The sequence below is a fragment of the Vombatus ursinus genome, unplaced genomic scaffold (genome assembly GCF_900497805.2).
Source record: "Vombatus ursinus unplaced genomic scaffold, bare-nosed wombat genome assembly UNPS02014812.1, whole genome shotgun sequence".
Taxonomy (NCBI): domain Eukaryota; kingdom Metazoa; phylum Chordata; class Mammalia; order Diprotodontia; family Vombatidae; genus Vombatus; species Vombatus ursinus.
Genome location: NW_020954590.1, coordinates 62,284,101 through 62,310,141, shown reverse-complemented (window position 1 = coordinate 62,310,141; position 26,041 = coordinate 62,284,101). Strand labels below are relative to the sequence as shown.

At 36.4% G+C, this 26,041-nt stretch overlaps 1 protein-coding gene across 1 annotated transcript in view; it reads left to right on the top strand.

The window, feature by feature from the left end:
• The window catches only part of LOC114054297 (beta-1,4-galactosyltransferase 6), an 82,847-nt gene that overhangs the window by 15,628 nt on the left and 41,178 nt on the right, over positions 1–26,041 (top strand). Inside the window, exons 2-3 of the mRNA XM_027877502.1 lie at positions 4,707–4,823; positions 18,864–18,977. Coding sequence (XP_027733303.1) covers positions 4,707–4,823; positions 18,864–18,977 — 231 coding nt within the window. The remainder of the gene's footprint in view (positions 1–4,706; positions 4,824–18,863; positions 18,978–26,041) is intronic.

The window sequence follows — 26,041 nt, the reverse complement described above, 5'->3', positions numbered from 1 at the left end:
GCCTAGGGAAGACCCTAAAATTTCCCTCCTTGTAAAAAAAAAACTTTTCTAGTGAAATCTATATATATTTTTTGTTTTTTATTGACTGTCCTCAGACCAAGTCCTCTGACTTTAATATAAACCTCCCATATTTTCTCTTCAGTATTTCACTAGATTAGAAGCTTAAAATATGGATACTACCTCCAAAAGTGCTGATTGCTACCCATCTGTCCTTTGCAACCCTTGTCCATTTCCTCCTGTAAATACACACCACTGAGTCCATCTTGTATGCTAAGAGCCTTCCTCTGATCTCCTGACATTACCTAGGTATCAATGCATCTGTTATCTATTATCCTTTTCCTGCCTCCTCTTCCAGTAATAGATTGCTTTGATATCTTTTATGGTACTTCTAGGATGCAATTTGTTATTGTTAATATGCCCTTTGGGTGACTTATAGTTTTGATTTGTTGGATATTTTAGCCATATAGCATTGTTGGAAGAATATTTGTATAAAATGGGTGGGATTTTATTTCAGGGTACAATTCTCTTCATTGAAATTTCTGTGTAATTTATCAAATGTAATCCAACCCACCTTCTTTCTATTCAGTTCATAGTTCACTGTCTCTCTATAGTGTCTGTCCAAGAGTTATGTACTAATGGACTATCTAATGTATAACATCATCTGAATAATAGACCTTTGTCCATTTGTGTGGATAGTTAGGCCAAACTCATTTGAAGGCTTGATGCAGTCTTTCACGATATCATCCTTAAATAGGAACATTTGAGTATTGTTGTGTACTATAAAGAATCCCCCTTACATTTGGATTCTGAATTGACTCTCCTCCATGACAATTGTAAGCACCTTTGGGCATACATGTCTCCTTGTTCTATGTCTTAATTGACATGAGTTATCTCTTACTTAGGTATCCCTCTTGTGCTTGATTGAGTGAATTGGAATTCCTCTGTCGCACTTAACACATCAATTTCAATGTCTAGGCCACAATCTCTCTATCACCTTGAACTTATTTAGTAACATAAGGAGGAATTTCTTCACTTCATTATCTCCAAATATGAGTCTCATGTAAAATGAAAGGGTGGGAATAAGTGATTTGTAAAGCCCTTGCTAGTTCTAACAGTCTTTTCTTTTGGAAGTTATTTATTTATTATTTTTATTGCTATATCACATTTTTTCTCTCCCTCCCTCACCTCCCTCTTCCTTGAGACAGCAAACCGTTTGATATAGGTTATATATGTTCAAGTATGCAAAACACATTATGAGATTATGTTGTGAAAGAAGACAGACCCAAAGGAAAAAAATCCTTGAAAAAATACAGAAAGTGAAAATAGTATGTTTCAATCTGCATTCAGGCTGCATGAGTTCTTTTTCTGAAAGTGGATAGCATTTTCCATCATGAGTCCTTTGGAGTTGTCTTGGATCATTATAATCTGAGAATAATTAAGTCATACGTGGTTGATCATTGCATAGTATTGCTGTTACTATGTACAATGTTCTCCTGGTTCTGCTCACTTCACTTTCGTATTTAAATCTTTCCAGGTTTTTCTGAAATCTTCCTGCTCATCATTTTTATAGCACAGTAATATTCTATTACACTCACATACCACAACTTGTTCAGCCATTCCCCAATTGATGGACATCCCCTCAATTTCCAATTCTTTATCACTAAGAAAAGAATTGATGTAAATATTTTTGTATAATTAGGTCCTCCCCACCTTTTTAAAATCTCTTTGGATACAGACCTAGTAGTAGCGGTATTGCTGGATCAAAGGGTATGTGCAGTTCCATAGCCCTTTCGGCATAGTTCCAGATTGCTCTCCAAAATGTTGGATCAGTTAACAACTCTACCAACAGTGCATTAGTGTCCTGATTTTCGTCCATTCCATCCCACATTTATTATTTTCCTTCTCTGTCATATTAGCCAATCTGATAGGTGTGAGGTGGTACCTCAGAGTTGTTTGTAAGTCACTTTTTTATGAAACCTTAGCTTTTTTTTCTCTTTCTTTTTCTTTTCTTTTTTTTTTGCGAGGCAATGGGGTGAAGTGACTTGCCCAGGGTCACATATCTAGTAAGTGTCAAGTGTCTGAGGCCAGATTTGAACTCAGGTCTTCCTGAATCCAGGAATCTATCCACTGTACCATCTATGTTACTTTTTAAAAGTATAATTACAATCAATTCACAGTTTTACCAATAGCATATTAGTATGTCAACATTAATATTTTAGACTTTTGTCATTTTTAAGAGTTTAGGTGTGTGGTGAAACCTCAGCAATCTTAACATTTTATCATTTTATTGTTTAATTTTTGAAGGGCTGTGTGTGTTCAAGTTCATGTTTCTTCTTTCTTCAGAATTCAGAAGGATTTATGAGTTTGGAGTCAGCCACATATTCAACAAACTCAAAATAACTTTGTCACCATGAAAGTTTTATTATCCAGTTCAATAAACACTTATTAAATGCCCATTATGTAGAATGCACTGTGTTAAGCACTGAAGATGAAATTAATAAAGACAGACAATCCTTGCTCTCAAGAAGCTGACAAACTAATGGGAGGGGGGAGAGACAACATATAAAAGGAGGAAGGTAAAGGGGAGGGGGAGATGCCAGAGTTATATGGTGTGGTGACATCTTGTTCCCTGGAGTTGAAATCAGGCAGAGCAGCAGACACAAAGTAGAGAGTTGAGCTGAGCATTGAGTTTCTGTCCTCTATAAAGGAAGGCATTGGGAGGAGTTGGGTACTCCACCCCCCCAGTCCTCCTATCAGAGGAGAGAGGAAGCTGAGGGAGGTGGGGTCAGTCAAGGCTTGAGTTAATAGCCTGGTGGTGAGTTGAGAAGTGATGAGCTTATCCCCGAAGGAACATCTTGTTCCAGAGAGTTGAAACTCTGAAATAGGCAGGGCAGCAGATGCAAAGTGAAGTGAATTTAAAAAAAGTTAGAAGCTAATGCTTGATTTTAGCAGAACAATTGAAATGCTATAAAGATCTTCGAAAACAAAATTGAAACACTACTAGTTTATTTTAGGAATGCAGTTCTTCCATATTCTGTAGGTTGAATGTATTAGGTATGGTATTACTTGTTTCAGCAGAAATTATTTTTAGTTTCACAGAAGAATCTTCTAGCTTTCTTTGTGATTGTTCCTTTTCTTTAGTCTATGGCTTAAAAAAAATCCAAAACCAGAACTGGAAGAAAAATCTGCTGTCTGTAAGCTGGAATGGCCAGGAAATCCTGCATGAATAAATAAAATGTAATTACCGTTCTGGTTTCTAGAAAGGTCGTGGACATGACTGAAGTAAAACTGGATTGAAGTCAAATTCTCTCTTTCCATTTTGAAAGACTGGAAGGCAAATGAAATATATAACTGAGTTTCTTTACTAATCATATTTCATTGCTGCCCATTTGTGTTTAAGAAGACTGTACATAGTTGAAATCTCTTTGCCATTTGGATTTTGAGAAATTCAGTTTAATACATAGAAAGGGGAAGGGCGTAAGAAGGTTGTTGGCAAATTGTTATTTTTGCAGTTCTGTGGAGTAGTGGATAGAGCAGTGGACTTTGAATCAGAAAGGCCTAAGTGAATCCTGCTTTAGATATTTTCTAGTAGTGTGACTCTGGGCAGGTCACTTAACCTTTCTCAACCTCAGATTCCTCATCTGTAAAATGAAAATAATGACACCTGCCTCACAAGATTGTTATAAGGATCAAATAAAATAACATATAAAGTGCTTTGCAAACTGAAAGGAATATATAGGTGTATATATATACACACACACACACATATATAAAATATGTGTGTATACAAATGCTAACTCTCATTAGCTAGCTATTTTATCTTTATTCTTCCAATAATTTCAATCGATCAAAAATAAAGCATTTATTAAGCAACTACTATGTGCTAGGCATTGTTCTTGGTGCTAGGGATACAAAGACAAAAATGAAACAATCTCCACCCTCAATGAGCTTATATTAGGGAAACAGTATGCACACAGAAACATTATGTGCAAAGTAATTTATGGGGTTAGAGGAGTTAGTACTTTGGGGAGCCAGAAAAGACTCATTTAGTAGATGTTACTTCAACTGACCTTTGAAGGAAGCCAGAGCAAACAGAAGATGGGTTTTAATCCTCATTCTTTCAATGGCTGCCTATATCAGCTGTTTTAAGTTATTCAGCTTTTGTGAATCTTGTGCAAATCACTTTAACTTCGCTGCCTTTTAACTCTCTCTTCTGTAAAATGGAGATAGTGACCTGAAAACACTGGGTTAAGTAATTGAATTAATTTTAAAATATTATATAAATTGTAAGAGATTTTTAAAGGACTTAAAGGAAGGAATAATCAAGAATTGAAAAATTTAATTGTGCTACATTGTGCTAGAAAATATTTTCATGCTTTAATTTTAATTAAAAAGTGTTAGAGGGGCAAGTGTGCTTAGAAAGAATGGTGCGGATTGAGTTGTCATGAAGTTGATTGAGGTTGGACTTTTTCCATCCTTCACTGATTGAATCAGAACTCGTTTGTCAGCCTGACACTACCTACTACTACTATGTTTAGACAACAGTAAGTAGGTAGTATGGGGAGCAATTTTTCAATGTTTTATTTTTCTCTGTTCTCTGTTTGTCAAACTAGATAAGTCAGTTTAGGCTGTTGTGCCTAACAGAGAAATTGTTATATTATACTAAATGTTTATGGTATGTTACTTTGTTTTCCTTTTCTTTATAGTAAACACCTATCTCTTTATGGTACAAGCCCGAGGTATAATGTTGAAAGAAAATGTGAAAACAATAGGACAAATCATCAGACTATACACAAATAAAAATGCTACTCTCAATGGTACAGGTAAGAATATTTACTGTTTAAAATGCTTCACTTTACATCAGATTTCTACTTTAGAGTAAGCAGTAGTTGAAATTATTAAGCACTAGCTTTTCCCCCATATGAATACTTGTTCAAGATGAATATATCCTCTTGTAAATTCACCACTGACTTTTTTTTGAAATACCTTTACCTTCCTAAGCTAGGTATTCTGTGTTGTGTGCATTTTAGAATAGATGAAGGTATGCCTTAGTAAAGTGATGATATTAAGCACAAAAGTATTAGTTTTTATGACAAAAATAAAGTAAAAGCATAAAAGCATCATATAGATAAATTTTTAGAGTTTACTCTTTGTTTTAAGGAGGGATTAGCCACATAAAGATAATTCTGTTTGTAATTTTCAAAGGGCTACTGGGCTTCCCTCATGCTTATTCTATGAAAGGATATTAAGTATAAGTTGGAAGCCAGTAACTCCCCTCAATCATTATAATCTATAAAACTAAAAAGTGGAATTTCTGTTGAAAATATATGCAGAGATTAAAAATTGTGTAGTGTGTTGAATAAATGGATAATCTTAAGGATTTGTTGTATATAGACTTGGCAATTGTGGAGGGAAAATTCATAATGCTTTTTGGGATTTTAAATTCTATTTAATATCATTTTCCCCAAAATGTAAGAACATAACCAATCGAATCTTAATGCAAGGTCATATACACGTACACACACGTGTATACACATACAGATACATATATACATATATATCATTATAATTTTCATGGGAGACAGTATGACAAGATAAGAAGAAGTATATCTTACCTCTGTCATATATTTGCTTTGTGACCATGGGTAAGATACTAAACCTTACTGTGCCCTAGGTGACTCTGAGACTCTGAGTGCCATATGAGTTGGTAATTTACACAAAGGAGGGAATACTGGGAATACCCCACCATAGATAAAATCGAAGATCTGAAAACCTTTCTTGTCCTTATATGTATGTAGGTGATATGATATGTTATATAAATTTTTTTTATCATCAACATCATTTTTACGATTTAGTTTGTGATGCCACAAATAAAAAAGAAAGGTTTTTTTTATTCTTCACCTTTATGATTAGCAACACTTTAAATTTCCAAATATTTGCTACATTTTTAATAGTAGAGAGAAAAATTACATTAATTGACTGTGGTTTAAATTTCTGTGACCAGAAGATCATTTTCTCAGTGGCATCTAAAATGTTTTTTTTTTATTTTTAAAGAAATGATGAGTTCAGAATTCTCATTAATGCCTATTAAAGCTTCTTTAATGCCTAGCAAAGGTTAGTTGTTGACCTTGTAAGTACTTTATATATTGTGTTCATTGCTATTCAACAAATAGAAGAGCTTAAAATTCCCAGCTATTCTTGGAAGGAAAGAATCCACATAATTGGGAGGAAAACATCCATTAGACACATTTGGGTTATTATCATATTTATACAGATGAGCACTATTTAGAGAATCTAAGTCTGTTGTATAATTCAGGGCCCAATGAAGACAGGGGCTTATTGGTAAAAGAACAAAAGAGCCTTGTCTAAGTGGGAAGTAATCATCCATGTGTCCTGTAATTCATTTTACTTTGTCAGTGTTACTGATCAGTACTACAGGCCCAGTAAATATTTGTTGAATCAATTTATGAATCAGTAAATGACTATGGATTGTTGACTTGCCTTTGTGAATTTGTTGAGATATTCGAAATTTTATTGAAAGCAAATTTGCTATTTTAGTGTTGCCATTGTATTTCCTTTATTGGGAAGGGGGGTAGAATTTTGATTTTTTTTTTCCACTTAGGTGTCTGGAGCATAGGACTGCTGGTCGGAGGGGAAGTATTTTTTAGTAAATCTTGGTAGAGGGTATTTGTTTAGGTAAATATATTTAGTGGTTTTTCTTTTATGCAACTGTAGGTTTCTCTGACAAATATAGGCTTATATTTAATACCACTTTAGAAAAGAGCTTTTTGTTTTCTCCTTCAGGTAATTTAATAAAGCTTAGAGATAATTAGAAAATTATGGGAGAAACCTTTTCCCAGAATAAAATTCAAGAATAAAATCATCCCTTATTTTGTGGTTTGGTTGGGGTGAAGGTGGAAATAATCGATTTTTGTCTGGAATGGAAAAGGTCTGTTCTAAATCGACAATTAGGTGAGCGAGGAACAGATACACACAGCCTCAACTTTAGCTCAGAGTAACAAACTTGAATCTTTCCTACATAATTTCATTCTTAAATGTGATACTGAGAATATACTGTGGAGTGCTTTTTATTTGTAGCATACATAATTTTTATTTAATAATTTTATTTGAAAAAAACTCAAATCTGTGTTCCATCTGGCAAGCCTAGGTTTTTAAATCCTGCCAAGCAATCAATTATCAGTCTTTCTAACCAGTTTTTCACACTACCTCTCTCCCCTCTGAACTCACTTAAAAACATTACCCCAATAAGAAACAAAGACAAATGTGTAATAGCAAAAAGATAAAATTCCAAGCAATAAATACCCATCTTTATTTTTAAGGCAATTGGGGTTAAGTGACTTGCCCAAGGTCACACAGCTAGTAAATGACAAGTGTTTGGTCTAAGGTTGGATTTGAACTCAGGTCCTCCTAACTTCAGGCTGGTGCTCTCTCCACCTAGCTGCCCCCTCCATCTTTAATCAGGCTGAAAAAAAGTTTAGCATGGCATCTAAACTATTCCTGAGAGGAAATGGCTTGTAGGGAGCTAGTTTGAGAAGGCCTGTTTCTAACTATTGGAAAAATATTCATTTCTATGAAAATAGAATTTGTATGTGCATATACATGTAAACATACTTGAAATCAAAATTATTTCTGAATTCCTAATTACTGAATTTCTAATGTCAAGTGAAAATCTCTTTAGTAATTAAACAATGATTTTTTTTTTTGCCTGGAATCTCCTATTTCTGAAGTATTGTATTGAAGTATAGTATTGTTTGTACTATAACCAATTAAATTCAATAAGCATTTGGTAAGTTCCTACCATGTGCTAGGTACTCTGTTAAGCATTTGGTAATATAGACAAAACTAAAAAGTCCTTGCCTTCAAGAAACTTACATTTTGCTGACCAAAGTTAGATATCCAGAGCTGTAAGGCAAACACTCTCAGTACCTGTTGAATCATGAAAACTATATTTGTTAAGGGACAGTTTCTGCTGTGGGGACTGTTTGAAGTTACACAACTAGAAACTGTTAGTTGCTGGATCTCAATGAACTGTCTCCAAGTCTAGTGTTCTTTCTACTATGCTCTACTGATTTTCTGCAGGGGAAAAACAGAAACCAGAAACAAACAAATTGAGAAATCTCTTTTCTCATCTTTTTTCTCCATTAGGTGATAATGTATGGAGGACAGTAGAATGGAAGGTCTGCAAAATTATTTTTATTCTTGATCATTGTAGCTGTCAAGAGAGGAGGAATAATAAGTTATTGTTTTTTTTCCTTATTGAGTGAAGTGAAATCATGGCTTCATTTCCAGCTGTTGCCGTGTATAGCTTGCTCTGTATATATTTGTTCACATATTGTCTCCTCCATTAGATTGTTAGCTCTTTGAAGGCAAGAACTGTCTTTTGCCACTTTTTGTATCTCCAGCACTTAGGATAGTGTTTGGAGCATGACGTGCTTAATAAATGTCGCTTGATTTTTTTTTTGTTATTTCATCAATTAGATTGTAAGATCCTTGAGGACAAGGACTTCCTTTTGCTAACTCTTTTTGTATTCCCAGCTCTTAGCACAGTGCCTAGTACATAGAAGGCACTTAATAAATGTTTATCGATTGATTGGATCAGTCTCAAATAACCCATCGTATATAACCTTTTAAAAACATCACCTGCCATAAAAGTGGTGATTCTGATAGATATACTCTTACTTACCACACCCCTTTCTTTACCCTCTTGAGACAGTAGTGGTTTTATGAATTTATTATGATGTTGTCTCTCCAGAAGCTTAGGCAGTTAATTGCCTTTGTCTCACTCATTGGTAAGGGAGGCTACTTGACGGGTGGGCTGGCGGTTAAATGAGGAGAGTTTACTAAGCAGTCTTTTAGGGAGAAAATGTAGATAAATGGTGGGGGAAGGGATCTCTTGTAAACAACAGACAGTATAGCATCTTTTCTGCTTTCTCTGGAATAGCATGGGGTTACTATGAGGAGCTGGAATCATTTAAATCTTGAAATAGTTTTTGCAGTTCAGCCCTTGGATGTTATGTAGGTTATAGAATCATAGAATGACATAATTTGCAAGAGGTGTTGGAATTAATAAAATATTAATTAACTAAAAATAAAATATTCTGCTGGTTTAATACTCTCCTATGTGTTTTAGGTTCTCAGAATCATTTTGATATTTTCTTATTTAGATAATCATAGAATGAGACTCCCTTGGACCACTCAAGGGCAACTTGGAACAAGGAGGACAGTTCTCTGGGCACCATTATATGTTCTTGTGCTTTTAAAAACAGCATGGGTTATTCATAGGACTCTAAGGTAGCAGCATCTTGTTTTTCTTTATGGCTTATATGTAACCATGCAATATTAGAGTTGGAAGGATTCTAATTCGTCCCTCTTCTCCTCCCCCCTTATTTTACAGTGAGGAAAACCCTAGGGTTTTAAAGTGACCTACTCAAGGTCACATGGCAAGTTAATGGCTGAACCAAGATTCAAACCCAAGTCTTTTAACCCCTAGACCAGTGCTCTTTGCACTATACCGGGTTTGGAGTCTAGTGAATTTCCCGTATTATTTTTATCTTATTGCCAGTGGATGCTGGGACTCAAAAGGAAAAATGCATTATACTTCTCTGGTAGTCTAATGAATATCTAAACATTCCCATTATACTTAATTCAACCTTAAGGACATATAATTTCATTGGCAGGGGTACTCCCTCTGCAGATGCTGATTATAATTCTCTTGAGAGATGGCCGTGAGGTTCAAAAATAGTATCATCGTCATCACCACCACCACCACTAGCATTTATATATTGCTTTAAGGTTTGTAGAGTGCTTTCCATATATTATCTCATTTGATCCTCACAACATCCTTGTGATGTAGGTGCTATTATTATCCCCATTTTATATATGAAGAAACTGAGGCACAGAGCTTTTAAGTGACTTGCTCAGGGTCACACAGCTAGTAAATGTCTGAAGTAGCAGTCAAACTTGGCTCCTTCTGACTCCAAGTCCAGCTTCCTATCTATTGCACCACTGGATGCGTAGCCAGTAAGTATTGAGACAGAATTTGATCCTTGATTTTTGTTGATTCTGTCTGCTGCTCTTTTCGTTATGTCACCCTGTAATCAGTACATATTTCTTTTTTCTCTTAATTCCAATCCCAAAAAACTTTTATATGCAAGACACTAGGACTAAAAAGATAGATGTGACATAGGTCCTAATCTCAAAGAAATTACAATCTATAGCAATTATTTCCTTCAAAACGTGGAGGAAATGCTAATGGAAATCACTAGGGTGGAAATCACTTTTCTCCAACTAGGTGAAGTTGAGGTGATGGGGGGGAGGGAAGGGTGACCAATAACAAGGACTACAAATGTTTGGTGTGGACTTATAAAAACATTCATTAGGAGAAATAAAACTTAGAATGAGCCAAGACTGCTGGAGACAATGAAGGACAAAAAGGTTTTTTTTTTTGAAAGTAATATTGTGGAAAAGAGGAGAACTGAGAAAGGAGAGAGCCCTTGTGTCATTGGGGCAGAGAGGATATTGATAATGCACAGTGGAGAGAAGGCAAGGCTGCCCAACTCTTAATTTGCTTCAGTTTTCTCTTCTGAGGAAAATAAGCTTAGGATTGTAAAACAGGCCAAAAAAATGGAAATAGGGAGCTGATCATTATGATGAGTAGGGAGAAATTAAGAGAGAATGTAGCTCTTTTTCATGTTACCAGGCTCAGGTGAACTGTATCCTAAAGTATTAAAAGATCTGGTGTTTGTGATTGATCCTCTGCTAGAAATGGAAAATAGGACAAAAGCCACAGGATTGGAGAAGCACAAGTGTTCTCCCTTCTCATCTCTGCCTCTTGGCATCCTTCAATTCCCAGTGAAAATCTCCTCTCCAAGAAACCTTTTCCAATCCATCTTGATGCCACTAACTTTTCCCTATTGTTTATCTTGTTTCTCGTGTATAGTGTTTGTTGGTACATAATTGATTGCATACTGTCTCCCCCATTAGATTGTGAGCTTCTTGAGGGCAGGCACTGCCTTTTGCCTTGCTTTGTATCCCTATGTTATAGCACAATGCCTGGCACATAGTAGGTGCTTAGTAAATGCTTATTTATGAACAGATCCAATTTTCAAGAAAGTTGAGAGTGGAGTTTGTAGGGTATAGGCAATGGACCTGGAAAAATCCTGGAATATATTAGCAAGTGGATGGTTTTGTAGAAGTTTGTTTAGAAAAGGCATCCGTGGTGGTGAAGTATTAGTATGCTATTATCAAGAATAGGTCATGTTAGACTAAACTCATTTCCACTTTTGACAGGGTTCCTAGATTAGGAGCTGATGGGTGTTATAAATCAGTCAATGAGTCAATAAACATTTATTGGCCCCTATTATATGCCACACGCAACACGATATCTAGATTTTTAAAAAAGTTTTGAATTTTTCAACTGTGGCAACTTAACCAATTTATACTAAAATAAACTTTGCTGTTCAGGTAGTAACCCAAATTTCTAGCCAAGCCTCGAGCATTTTGCGTGGACTCTCCTAATTGGCAGAAAGAAGGCTGAGGCAACACTTTGTGATTGAGACAGGGGAGGACATGGTACCTAAAAAGAATGTCTGGAACCTCTCCTGAAAAAAGGATGTCTTTTCTCTCCAAAGCTCTCTCAACTCCTCCCCTCATGAGTCACATAGCATCACATCAATATTCTGTCCACCAATTAATAGAACTTTATGCAAAATGCTACAGGTTGGGCTAGAAACTTGGGTTACATCTATATGCAATAAACGTTAAACATCCACTTATTCACCACCTGTGTTGTGAAAAACATGCTAAGCATGGGGTTACCAACCTAAATACAATACTGGCCTTGCCCTCAAATTGCTTATAATTTAATAGGGCTAATAAAGACTAGAAGAGAAATAACTAAAATACAAAGTAGAATATCTAAAATGTGTTTGATGTTATTTTGGGTTTGAAATCCAAGATATATTCTTTATAGGAAAAAATCTAATTGTAAAATGGACACTAATCTTTTTAATCATTGATAAAATGGTTGCTCATTTATGAGACTTAACACCTAAGTAGAGAAACTAAATTTTTACATCACTGAGTCCTTTCTTACATCTGAGACTAACTTTAAAATGTATATTTCAGTTTATAAAAAACAAATGTGAAATTAGTTGCTTATACATCTCTGTTGAGGAGATAATACATAGTGAAGTGTCAGTGTTCACTCCTAGAATTTCTTGGCAGTTTAGGTGGTAACATATTGTAGGGTTACCCTAGCAGCACTGAAATTTTTAATTATTTTCTTCCAATTTGATGTGTACGAGGTGGTACCATGAAAGTGTTTTAATTTATATTTCTTTGATTATTGTGAAGTTGAAATTTTTCAGGTGATTATTATAAATTTGTGCTTCTTTTGTAAATTATCTTGTGATCATTTATCCATTGGGGAGTAAGGGTTGCCTTCCAAATTTTTTTTTTTTACCATTTCTTTATTTTAGTTGGATGTGAAGTTTGTAACTCATATTTGCCATAAATATTTCCAAGTGTTTATTTTTCTTTTGATTTTATATTTTTGTATAAAAATTTTTATTTTGATTTAATGAGCACATCTATATCGTACCTAATAATTCCTTGTATAGTATTTACTTAAATAGAAAAAGTCAATTTCTCTGAAAAATTGAGATGACTACATTATACTTTGTAGATACTCTCCATTACCCCACATGTCCATTCAGTTGCTAAATCTTATTGAGTCTATTGTAAAAACATTATCTCATGCTACTGCCTTAGTTCAGACCCCCATGACTTCTGGCCTGGAGTATTGCAATAGACTTCTAATTGGGCTCCCAGTCTTGTTTGTCCCTTCATGTAGCTTCCAAAGTGATTTTCCTAAAGTACAGGTCTGTCAACCTATCTCTCCCTCCCCTCTCAATGAACACCAGATGCTCCTTATTACCTCTAGAATCTATAACTCCTGTTTGGCATTTCCATCTCTTCACAGCCTTCCCCCAAAATACCCTGTTAGACTTTTCACTCATCACCCCTCTCATTCACACTGGCTTTCATGTTATTCCTCACATAATGACATTTCATCTTCTGTCTTTCTGCCTTTGCACAACTGATCTCCCCTATGCCTGGAATTTAAATCTTCATCCCTTCTGCCTTTTAGAATCCCTAGTATACTTCAAAGCTCAGCTCAAGTTATCACCTTCTCCATGAGGTCTTTCCTTCTCTCCTCCAGCTGCTGGTGACTTCCTGCACAAACCACCTTGTATTTATTTATTTGTTTTTGCACACAATTAAATGTGAACCTTTTCTCTCCCTGGTAGATTGTGCTAAACTATCCCCAGCCCCTGTCCTTCCTGTCCCCTACCTGCCTCCCACCTGCCTCAGCCTAGCATTTTTGTCTTTACATATGTGATGCTGGCACCAACGTAGGCTCTTAATAAATGTTTGTTGGTTGATTATTCCATTGTCTTTCATTTTAATAGTTCTTTTTTATGATCAAATCTAGCATCAAGCTTAAATTCATTGAGGTATATGGTAGGAGATGTGGGTCCAATTTCACTTTCCTCCATATTGCTAACTAGTTTTCCCAAGCATGTTTGATCAATAATGAATCTTTTGCTGAGTTTTGATTTTTCTGTAAGTTTATCCAACATTGGTCTTTTGTATAAATGTAGTTGGTCTTTTTTCTCATCTTGATCTTGAGTCACCTGACCACTCTCTGTTTTCTTGATCCATCAGCCCCACCTTCTCTTCACCTGCTTCCATATCCTCTTGATCTCATGGTCTGTACCTTTAATAATTCACTAGCACCATCCCAGAATTCTTTATTCCCAGGTATTCTACCATTCCCAACCTATTAATCTTTACATAACAACTTCTGTCATATAATTCTTCCTTACACTCCCTGGAGGTCATTGCTACAGCAAATAATTTCTCATCCATCTTTAAGCTTTCCTATTTCATTGGCTACTCTCATCTGCCTATAAACGTACTTGGTTCTACTTGGTCCTAAAAACACAATCCCTCAAATATTCCTAATGAAAAAACATTCTCTTTCCTCTCCAGTTCCAAACATATATTTTAGGCTTCAATTTTCTCATTACCTTTTTCATCAAACCTCTTTCAATTTGATTTCTGTACCTATCACTCCATTGAAACAAAACTCTCCACAGTCACCAGTGACAACCTAATTGTTAAATCTAATATTCTTAAAATCCTCATCCTCCTTGACTCTTCTACATTTGGTGTAGTTGACCAGCTCCCTCTTTCAGATACTGTCTCGTTCATTTTCTTTAGAGACTAATGGTTTCTCCTGAGGTTCTTCCTACTTCTCTAATCAGTCCCTCAGTAGTGCTGATTCTTCATACTCTGACTCCAGTCTTTAAGGTGAATGTTTCTTTAGCATTCTGTCTTGGGCCTCTTCTTTTCTTTCTCTACACTCTGCCTTTTGCTATTTTCATTTACTGGCTTAATTCTAACCAGCACCTCTATGCAGATACTTTGCAAATCTATGTCTCTAATAGTTTACATGATATCTCCGCTTGGATATTCTTCTAGCACCTCAAATTCAACATGATAAAAAAAAACAAGCCATCTTTCCCTTCTTTTGAACCCTACCATTTCTATTAGTCTACTATTCAACTTTACCTCAACTTTTGCATTAGAAACTTTGATGTTATCTTTTATTCTTATTTTCCCCTTACTTCTCATAGCCATTCACTTAACATGCTTCTGAGGTAGCTTTCAAATAAATTTGCATCTTTCTATTTTCAATGCCATCATTCAATAATAGCCCTTATGGTCGCTTGACTAGATAACCATAATGGGTTCCTAGCAGGAGTACACAAAACACTGGATTTGGTATTAGGGGATGGAGGTTCAGATCCATGCTCTACCATTGAACCAACTGAATGACCTTGATCAAGCCACTGAACCTCTTTGAATTGCAGTTACCTCATCTGTAAAATGAAGCTGTTGAACCAAATGATCTCTTATAGTTCCAAATCATGTAACTTGGGTCTACCCACCTTTGCTGCCTTCTTTCTTCTAGTTCATCTTTCACATAGCTTCCAGACTTCAAAACACTCTATAATCTGACATTACCCTATCTTTGCATCTTTATCTTATAATATTCTCCTCATACTGTTTGCTCTAGCCAAACCTGGCTCTTCACCATGCACCTTACATGTTCTGTTTCTTTCTGCCTGAAATTTTTCATCATGTTCCCTACACCTGGTATGTCCCTTGCCTATCTTTTATCTCCATACAGGTTGAATTTCTGCATGTCCTTTAATGTTCGAATGCCACTTTTTCCAGAAAGCCTCCTTGATTCCCTCGGTCCTCAATGATTTCCTATTCTCCCCTCCCCTCAGTCCTCACTTTGTACCCTTTTAGGCACATATGTTATTTTGTATTATTGTTTTTGTTTGTGCCATACCCTACTTCTAGATGGTAGTATCTTTGAGGCAGGGACCACATTTTAACTGAACTTTGTCTGTCCTGTCCAATGCGTGTTGTTGTTAGTCCTTCATTCTTGAAGAGGACCATGACATCAGGAAGGTGATGCCATGATGTGCAAGTGAATTGGATTTAAGTGAGGGAGGGCTGTGCAAAATCGCCAGCCTTACTTTCTCCTCTGGAGCCATCTGGGCTCAGTGGCAAGGTATGGACTCGGATGACTAGAGATGGCCCCCATGTCTAATGTCTATTCTTCTCTCAGAAGATGCTTAATATTTGTTGAATAGAATTGAATGGAAATTTGGACAGGATCTGATTTTGCTTATTAACTAAAAAAAAGTTATGATGGAATAATTGCTCCAAAAATCTTGATTACCGAACTACTTTCCAGCTACATAAATAGCCACAGTATAGTGAATCTCATTAATTTACCTCCAGGAGGGGGAGCCATTTAAATGTAATACTATAATAATTTAGCAATTTTGGTCTCTTCCTAAAATTAGAAAAATTATATTCAGAACAACCTTTAAGTACAATACTGAATATAATTCCTTGTCCCACTTCCCTGTTGAGCACTTATGCATTAATGTGGATTTTATTTTTAATGAATGTACTCCATTGGATAATTCTGAATTGTTGTTGAGCTCTGAATGAGTTCCCTACTTTCCTTACACCTCTGCAAACAGCTTTGTTGTATAACATGCATTGTTAGAAAATATCAAATATCTGCTTTCATATAAGGATGACACCCACCTGGATTATGTTGGCTCAAGAAGGCAGAATTAGGAACCATGAATGGACAAAGACACCACGTTAGGCTTAAAGTAAGGATAAACTTCCTAACAATTAAAACAATTCCAAAGCAATGGGTTGCCTTACTGGAGGGCTTTAGGGAAAAGCTGGATGACCACTTGTTAAGTATGTTATAGTGGGAGTTCTTTTTTCAAATATGTTTTGGATGAAATGGTCAATTCTGAAGTTATGTGATTCTGTGATTTCATTTTCAGACTGCTTATACAGTATTTAGAATGTTCTCTTAATTAGTATTTATATTTTCATTTATAAATTTATAAAATTTGCCCTAGTCATACTTTTCTGTGAATATGAAGGCTCTCATTCTTAAATATCAAATTTTCATGTGAAATGTATAAGAAAATACTCTTATAACCCACTTTGAATGCCTGTAACTTGTACTTACAAGAGATGAAAGGAGAGAATTCATACTTATATTTCCCAATTAGGGATTGGAGTAGATGAACTTTAAAGACTATTTCACATCTAAATTCTGATTTTTTTCCTATGATGGTTTTAATTTAACCTGTTCAGTGACCCAAGTACATTTTCTTAAGACCATGATTCTATGGCAGTAGAAAGTTGGTTGAGTTGCAAATTTACCAAATAGGCATGTGATAACAGATGTTATTGTGTTTAAAGGGCCTTGAGATTGCTGTACAGATTAATGGTAGGTAGAAACACATGGCTAAGAAAGTAAAAGGAATAAATAAATCTGGTTCAAAATAATTTTTCTTTGTGTTAGCACATACTTTCTTTACAGTTACTAGTAGAAAAAGGGTTATGAAAAGATTCTTAATATATCATCTACAAAAGTGTCAGATATCTAATATAACTCTTACTATAGATGGTATAAGAAGTACTAAGAATATAATAGTTAATTTTACTATTTTATATGTTGGCAGTTTGAAAGATTTTAAAAAATGAGAGTGGGAAATGTGATGTGATAGAAAGAGAATAAGCTTTGTCTCTTAAATAATTTCCTCCTCAAATCTAATTTTATAGTTACATACATAGATCTATTTGTCTCTCTTTCTTTCTATTTGTTTATATATAAAATATATATGTATATGTGCACGTATGTATACATACATACATGTATATGATTTGTTTACTGGATTTGGAGTTAATTGGTATAGGAGAATTCCTGTAAGGAAACAACCTTTACCAATGCTAATTGGCACCTGGTCTAAAATTTATGGTCTTAGATAGGATTGCCTGGTTAAATGAGAGATTAGATGTTTTGCCCAGGAATGCCCTCTTCCCAGAGCCAAAGTGTTTTAGAGGCAGGGCTTGAACCCAGGTGTTGATTCCAATATCACTTCTCTGTTCTCTATAGAGGCTGCTTATTTGATCTTTGTAAGAAGTAATTTTTGTCTTTTGTTTTGATTGAAATGATCAAATCACAGATATGTCAGTGCAAGACTGAAAGAAACTAGCTACTCTTGCATAGAAAGGGACCCTTGTCCAAGTGTGAGGGTTAGGGGTCCCAGAATTGGAATTATGAATGGGGATAGAGAAGAAATTTCTGCAACTAAATAGGTGAGGATAGGTGTATGGAACATTTTCAAAATTTCCTCTGAAAAGTGACAAAAAACAATTTGATTAAACATATAAATAACTTCCCACTGAACAGGAAGAAAGAGGATAAAGAATGGGAGAAGAAAGAGAAAAAGGAGTACAGGGTGGAATGAATTGTAGAACATTTTGAGCGACCACTGGTCATGAAGCCCATACAATTCAGGATTGTACTAATTAATGTGACACATTAGAATGATATATTAAAAAGCTTGAGTTGGTGACAGGAATGGAGAAATACTCCTAAATAGTGGTAGTGATGCTAATTTTAATCCTCAAGGCCTTGTACCCTATAAGGCCACTCAGATAATGTGGTTCTTATTTTCACACTAAGGAGCCTTAGATGACCCTATAGATTGTATGGATGAAGGCTTGTGAGTATAGGAATATTCCATTTTACCTGTATGGGGCAATAGATAGCTTGGCATGATTTGACAGCTAAGTGGAGCCCCTGCTATATTTCCAAACCATTTGTAGAGTTGCTTGTGTCTTCCCAAAGTAAGCGTGGGAACCAAAGGTCCCTTGTTGGCCATAGTTTAGAATACCTAAAACTAAAGTTTAAGTTTATATGACAGGTAAAAAAATATTCTTGTGAAAATGAATGTGTTCCTTTCTAAACCTATGTCTAGGGTTCCCTCTCAGTACCCTTTGTAAAGTCAGTCAGATAACATGTATTGAACATATGGCTTGTATTCAAGAAGACCCGAGTTCAAATCCTGATTCAGAAACTTGAGGCAAGTCACTCAACCTTTTTTAGCATCAATTTCCTTATCAGTAAAATGAGGGGATTGGATTGGTTTTTAAGTTCCCTTCAAGCTATAAATCTGTGATCCTAAGGAAATGCATGGCTACATCTCCTTATCACTAGCTTTGTACCTAATTACTGGGATTGCTACTGCTAATTCTGTGTATTATAGTTTTTCCCACATTGATAATAATATATATGCTGAAAAACTAAGAATAAAAGCCTCAAGTAATTTGCTGGAGATAGAAAATTCTAATTTTTCTTTTTTTTTCCCTCAAAGATTACCCCGAAGGCAATAATTCAAGTGATTATCTTGCTCAAACATCAATGTATCTTCCAGAAAACTTCACATATTCTCCTTACCATCCATGCCCAGAAAAGCTGCCTTACATGAGTAAGTGAAACTTAATGTTAATTCAATGAAATGTTTATTTGTGCTACAATTCATCCTACAATGGAGCCATCATCTCATTGATGTAGGAATTTCCTCCATTCGTGAAAATTATAACCCATTCATGCCTTCACATTCTCTATAATTCTTGTCCATGTTCTTCCATAGATCCTTCATAAAGGCTCTGGAAGGGACCAGTAGAGGTCCTTTCATTTTATAGAGTAGGAAACCAAGATGAAGTTGGAATAAGTGACTTGATCAAGGTCTCATGGATAGTAAGTGGCAGAACTGAAATTTGAACCTAGATCCTACTACTCCAAATCCTGTGCTCTTTCTGTTGTATTGCATTGAGGCCTTCTAGGTGTTTTTTCTCCTTTTTCACATTTCACGGACTCCATTATAATAATGGCACTAAGACTATCCTTTTTTGTTCCTTTATTTCCTCAGTCATATCCCTTATGCTACTTCTTACACATAAGTCATTATTGAAAATATGCTGCAAATTATTTGTGCCCACCATGCATCTCTTCATTGCCCTTTGGGCCAGTCAACCTACAACTTTCATCACTAAGATAACAATGATGATGATGATGATGATGATGATGATAGCTAGCTTTACTATTGTGCTTTAAGATTCAAAAAACACTTTACACACAACTCTGTAAGGTAGGTGCTATTTTTGCACATATTTTTACAGATGAGGAAACTGAGGCTAAGAAATATTAAGGGACTTGCCCAGGGTCACAGAGCTAAGTAAGTATCTGAGGTGGAATTTGAATTCAGGTCTTCCTGCCTCAAAGTCCAATGCTCCATTTACCTCATCACTCAGCTGAACTACAGATTATGATGTTCTAAAAGTCTCAACTATATAGTATTGCCAGCAGAATATTATTGCTTAAAAGATGAATTTTTATGCGAAGAATCACTTTGGAGTTGTTAAAACACTATTTGTTTTTTTCAAGTGCAATTGACCCCACTCTTTTCCTTCTATTCAATTTTAGTCCCACTCATTTTCCATCTGTAGTGCTGTATCAAAATACATATAGATGTTATTTTTTTTAAGGCATTTGGGGTTAAATGACTTGCCCAGGGTCACACAGCTAGTAAGTGTCAAGTGTTTGGTCTGAGGTCAGAATTGAACTCAGGTCCTCCTGACTTAAGGGCCGATGCTCTATCCACTGTGCCACCTAGGTGCCCCTAGATGCTATTTCTTAAATACTTGTTATAAAACTACAGATAGGTCTCTTAACCTATTTAGATTATCGGTCTCCTCACTGGCTTTTGATAGAGAAGGTAGCTCAAGGACTTTTATTTTTTATCTATGCTTCTCTTAGTCACTGAGAGGAAGTATGGTTCAATGGAAAGAACATTAAAGCTTGGAGGCAGACAACTGATTCCAAGAGGTCCTGGCCCCACCACTTACCAGCTGTGTGGTAATGGGACCTCTCTGAGTTTATTTCCCGCAAAATAGACAAAATTATACTTGTACTTCTTACCCCCTGGGAATATCGAAATAAAGACATAGGTTCATAGGTCCTTAAAAGTGGAAAGGGACTTTAGAGATCCTCTAGTCCCAAGGGGTTCTTAACTTACGGTTTATTTTTGCAAAAAAAAATACTTATATATATATATGTATGTATATGTGTATATACATGTATATATATACACACGTATATAATATACACACAAATATATTATACACACATATACACAATTGACTGTATTTCAATATAATCAGTTTCCTTAGTTATCCTACTTGTTTTATTTTCTACATTTAAAACCATTATTCTGAGAATTCCATAGGTTTCACCAGACTGCCAAAGGGGTCATGACACAAGAAAAGGTCAGTCTATGGTCTGTTCTACCCTTTGCATTTTACAAATAAGGAAATCAGGACCCACAGAGATGAAATTATTCAAAGTCATGCATGTCCTAATTAATAGAATTGAGATTTAAATCTCAGGTCTTATAAACTGTAAATACTATGAATGTGAGCTTATGTATTCTTTTCCAAAAACTGAAAGTATCATCTGTGCAGTAATGAAACTGTTGAGTAACGTTTTTGCTGACATGTCAATTATAAAAATCTGCGTTGGGCCTTATCCATGGTTCCATGAAATGTCTCTTTTTTTCCTGCTGTTGGCTATATTGATTATTTTATTAGATCATCATAGCTAGAAATCTTGTTAACAAAATATTGAGAGGGTTCCATTGAAAACAAGGAATTAGACTCTCTAATCTTTTTTAAAATTTTATTATATTTTTAACTTATGAAATAAAATAAGCATTTCCATAATATAGTAGAATAATAAAAAAGATGACTGCGCATGAAACTGCAAATCTGTCTTGTGCATTTTGCTATTCCTTTTAAACATGTGATAAATTTATCATGTAAATTTATTTTTTCCCTTTTTTTTCTTCTCTCTGCCCCGCAAGATGTGTATATATGTGTGTGCATTCATGCATATATGTAAAATCATTCTATGCATACTTCTATTTATCAGTTCTTTTTCTGGACATAGATAGTATCTTCCTTCATAGGTCCTTTTGTAGTTAATTTGGATATTTATAATAGTCAAAATGACTTAGTTACTCAGAGTTCTTAAGACAATATTGCTGTTACTGTATACAACATTCTCTTGGTTCTGCTCGTTTTGCTCTTCATTATTTTATGCAAGTCTATCCATGTGTTTCTAAAAATCATCAAGCTCATCATTTTTTATAGCACAGTAGTATTCCATCACGATCATATGCCACAATTTGTTCAGCCATTCTCCAATTGACAGGCATCCCCACAATTTCCAGTTCTTTGCCATCATGAAGAGAGCTGCTATAAATATTTTAGAACATACAGGTTCTTTTCCTTTGTCCCTAAGTCATTTCAAATTACAGAATCTGGACCAGTAGCCTTGTGTTGAGATCACATATGAATCATAATAATAATGCCATATTTAGAAGATAGTCTTGCTAGAGTGGAGCTTCTCTTCTAATAGACATAACAAAGTGTATTTATTATAATGGAAGGTTCAGAGTTTGTATTTTACTGTATTGCTGAAAGAAAGGGGAAGGGTGGTGGCGCAAGTTTTGGGATAGATGGCTACAGTAATGATATCTGTACTCAAGGAGACAAGCAGGTGGGTTTGGAAGGAAACATAAAGAACTCTATTTTAGACATGTGTTTGAAATGTTCATAGAACTTATAAAATGTTTAGTAGTCATTTCATGACAAGAGACTAGACATCAGGAGAGAAATTAGGGCTGGGTATTTAGGTCTGTAAGTGATTTGCATTGAGATAATAATTAAACCAATATTAGGTAATAAGGTCACCAGGAGAGAATGTAGCAAGAGAAGGCGACCCAGGACACAGCCTTGGGATCTGTGGAGTAGGAACAGGAGGAATTGGGACTAGGAAACAGATGATGATCCAGCAAAGGCTACTGAGAAAAGTGGTCAGTTAAGTGGGAGAAGAACCATGAGAGCATAGTTCTTGGCACATAATCAGTGCTCAGTAAATGCTTGATGATTGATTGATTGACCAATCAGGAAGCTGTTGCAGTAGTATAGGCAAACATGATGGGGACCTGAATTAAGGTGGAAGTTTTGTAGGTATTGAGGAGATAGATTTGAGAAGTGTAAAGATAATGGGAAGGGTTCAGACCTGGGATCCTGGAGGGACAGTGATAATCTAGACAGATATAAAGAAGTTTGGAAGGGGTAGAGGTGGGTTTTTGGGGAAAATAATTCTGTTTTTGACATATTAAGTTCTAGATGCTTACAAGGAATCCAAGAAATGATAATGTTGTAGAACTAGAATTCGGGAGAGAGCCTTAGAAAGAGTAGTACACTTAGTTCACTGGCCCTGCTTCCAGCCTAGAGCATGACACAATCACTGAAGTGAACAATCCTAGTGGAAAGGGGGCCCACCATCCCCACCAACTACTGACCTACCCCTGGTGGGACAGCTAAGCCAGCCTACCTGAAGCATCAAAGCACCATAAGAGAGAGATAGTAAGTGGTATGTGCCAGGAGGGCCAAGCCATCTTGACAACCACCTCCCCTTAGACACTGATAGAGATAGCCCAGAACTCTGAGTCCAAGAGTCTGTAGAACATTCATCCTCTTGTTTCAGCCATTATTAAGGAGAGCAGCTCTTGGGGAGGAGTCCATGATCCCCACCATCAGCATCAGTTGCAGACCAACTACCATCAATAGGGAGGTAAACTCAAGAGTATTGGAAACAGTAGCACCCCTCCTTCCCACCACATACCACTGTCCCTGCTTCCAGGCTGGTTCCTACAGCCATTATCTAGGAGAACAACCCTTGTGGAGATATGGTTTGTCAGTCACTTCTCTGGAGACTGTAGCCACAGCTACTGAAGACCCAGAAAAGAAAATTCTCACCATCAAAATCCTTGACACTGTCAAATGGCTCAGCATCAGAAACCAGTATGGTTTTATCAACTTTTTAAGCTTTTATTTAGTATTTTATTTTTCCCCAGTTACATGTAAAAACAATTTTTAACATTCATTTTTAAAACTTTGAGTTCCAGATTCTCTCCCTTCCTCCATCCCCACCCCCTCACTGAGAAGGCAAGCCATTCTATATAGGTTATGTATGTGTAGTGATGCAAACCATATCCATAATAGTCATGTTGTAAAAGAAAACAGACAAAAAACTCAAGAAAAATAAAGTAAAAAAAGTATGCTTCAATATATATTCAGACACCATCAGTTCTTTCTCTGGGGATGGATAGCATTTTTTATCATGAGTCCTTTGGGATTGTCTTGGATCGTTGTATTGCTGAGAATAGCTAAGTCATTCACAGCTGATCATCTTACAATATTGCTGCTACAATGTACACAGTACATTTCACTTGCATCAGCCCATGCAAGTCTTTCCAGGTTTTTCTGAGAGCATCCTGCTCATCATTTCTTATAGTACAATAGTATTCCATCATAATCACATACCACAACTTGTTCGGCCATTCCCCAATTGATGGGCTTCCCCTCAACTTCTAATTCTTTATCCCCAGAAAAAGCTGCTACAAATATTTTTGTACATATAAATCCTTTTCCTTTTTTTTTTTAATCTTTTTGGGATACAGACCTAGTAATGGTATTACTAGGTCAAAGGGTATGCATGGTTTTATAGCCCTTTGGGCATAGTTAATGGAAATGATCTTAAAGAAGATGCAGTACCATTTGCTTTATCTTAGTGCTCTAAGGACCCCTGGGCTTTTCCATTTGACTTGTACTCAAAACTTTCTGTATGTGTTATATGCCCCAATTAGAGTTTGAGTTACTTAAGAGCAATGACTTCTATTTTTCTATTTGTGTTCTCATTGCAGGCTTTGCACATAGTAAGTGCTTAATATATGCTTTTTCATTCATTTATTTATTCATCAGATACATAGATCTGGGATTTATTTGCATAATTAAACCCATAGGAGTTGGCAAAGTAGTATGCAAAGAGAAGAGAAGTAGGCCTAGAACAGAGTTTTGGGGAAGACCCATAGTTGGAGGCATGATATGAATGATGATCCAGCAAAGAAGTCAGAAAGAAGGTCACACTTGTAGGAAGAGAACCAAGAGGGAGCAGTGTCATAAAAACCCTTGAAGGACACAGTATCCAGGAAGAGAGGGTGATTCACAGTGTCAAAGGACGTAGAAGGAAGGCAGAGCCCAGATGGTGGAGTAGCAGGAAGCAGCACAGTGAGTCCCTGTTTCCCCCAAACAAAAAATAAGAACTCCCCAAACTTTTCCATTTAGATCTAGAAAATCCTGACGGTGAAATCCAGAAAAGGTCACAGTGAGTCATTCATCCAGCCCATGTTGCCAGAAGGAGACAGAGGTCTGCAGATACTGGAGATGGAGTCAAGCCAGGAGCATGCTGTATGTGGAGTGCTTTAACACCTGGGGAGATGATGTGAACCTAGTCAAGAAGAGGTCCCACCAGAACCTCCACAGAGCCATAGGGCACCACTATGGAGACAGCTACCAAGTGGCAGCTTTGTTACTCACTATCCAGATCTAGGCCACAGATCTAGGGTATGCTGAGAAGGGGAGATGTGCCCTGGGCCATGTACCAAGAAAGGAGGGAGAAGCAAGTAGCACTTGTAGGCTCAGACCTAAGAGTGAGGTCTTAGTTCTAGCATCTATCCTGTCTTACCACAGAGTAACTAAGGCAGGAATCCCAAATGGGAGCCTGTATTGTAGTTCTGGACTTCTAATCCAGTAGAACTTTAAGGCACATGTGGTATTGCATTCAGTTCTATGCATCATATTTTACCTAATAGCAAGGCATCTGGGGTAATGTGTTTAGTTCTGAGCATCCTATTTTAGAAAGGACTTTGGCAAACTGTAATGTTTCCATACTTGTGATCAGCATCACAAGGAGATTGGAGACTAACTCAGGTTGTATAATGGGGGTAGAGTACATCTCATGAAGCTTAGCTGAGCTCTTAGCTACTCCTGAAAAAGTCATTCTCTCAGGATTACTGTTTGATCACCTGTGTTCAGGGAAAGATACACAAGCGGAGGAGGCAGCCAGAGAACCAAGGGCCTGCTTTGGATTAACCTAGGAAGCACCTGTGTTCACTGCCACATATGAGTAGCTCCCACAGCTGCAAGAGGTGGGAGGGAGAAGAGTTCTCTCTCTCCTCCTGGGAATCCCCAAATGGAGTCTTGCAGATTCCCCACACACTCTACAGATGGCAGAAGAGAGCCCAGAGTAGTTCTTTTTAAGGTTATCTAAATGGGCTCCTGTTCTTGGCTCAGTGGTCAATCCTCTTTGATATAGCCCCTTCCCCCTGCTGCCATCATGAGGATGAAGGGATTGCTGTGTCAACTTAAACTCCTTCAGTGCTAACCAGATATATCTCTCCAAGAAGCTAAGGTGATCGGCTCCATTTGTATTTTGTAAGCTGGCTATGGCAAGCCTGTTTCTATACATGCTCCATGAAATGTGCTCCAATCCTGTCAGTTAAGGGAGCTGGGAATATTCAGTCTAGAAAAGATAAGGTTTAGGATGGATAGGATAGCTGTCTTTGAGTATTAGAAGGGCAGT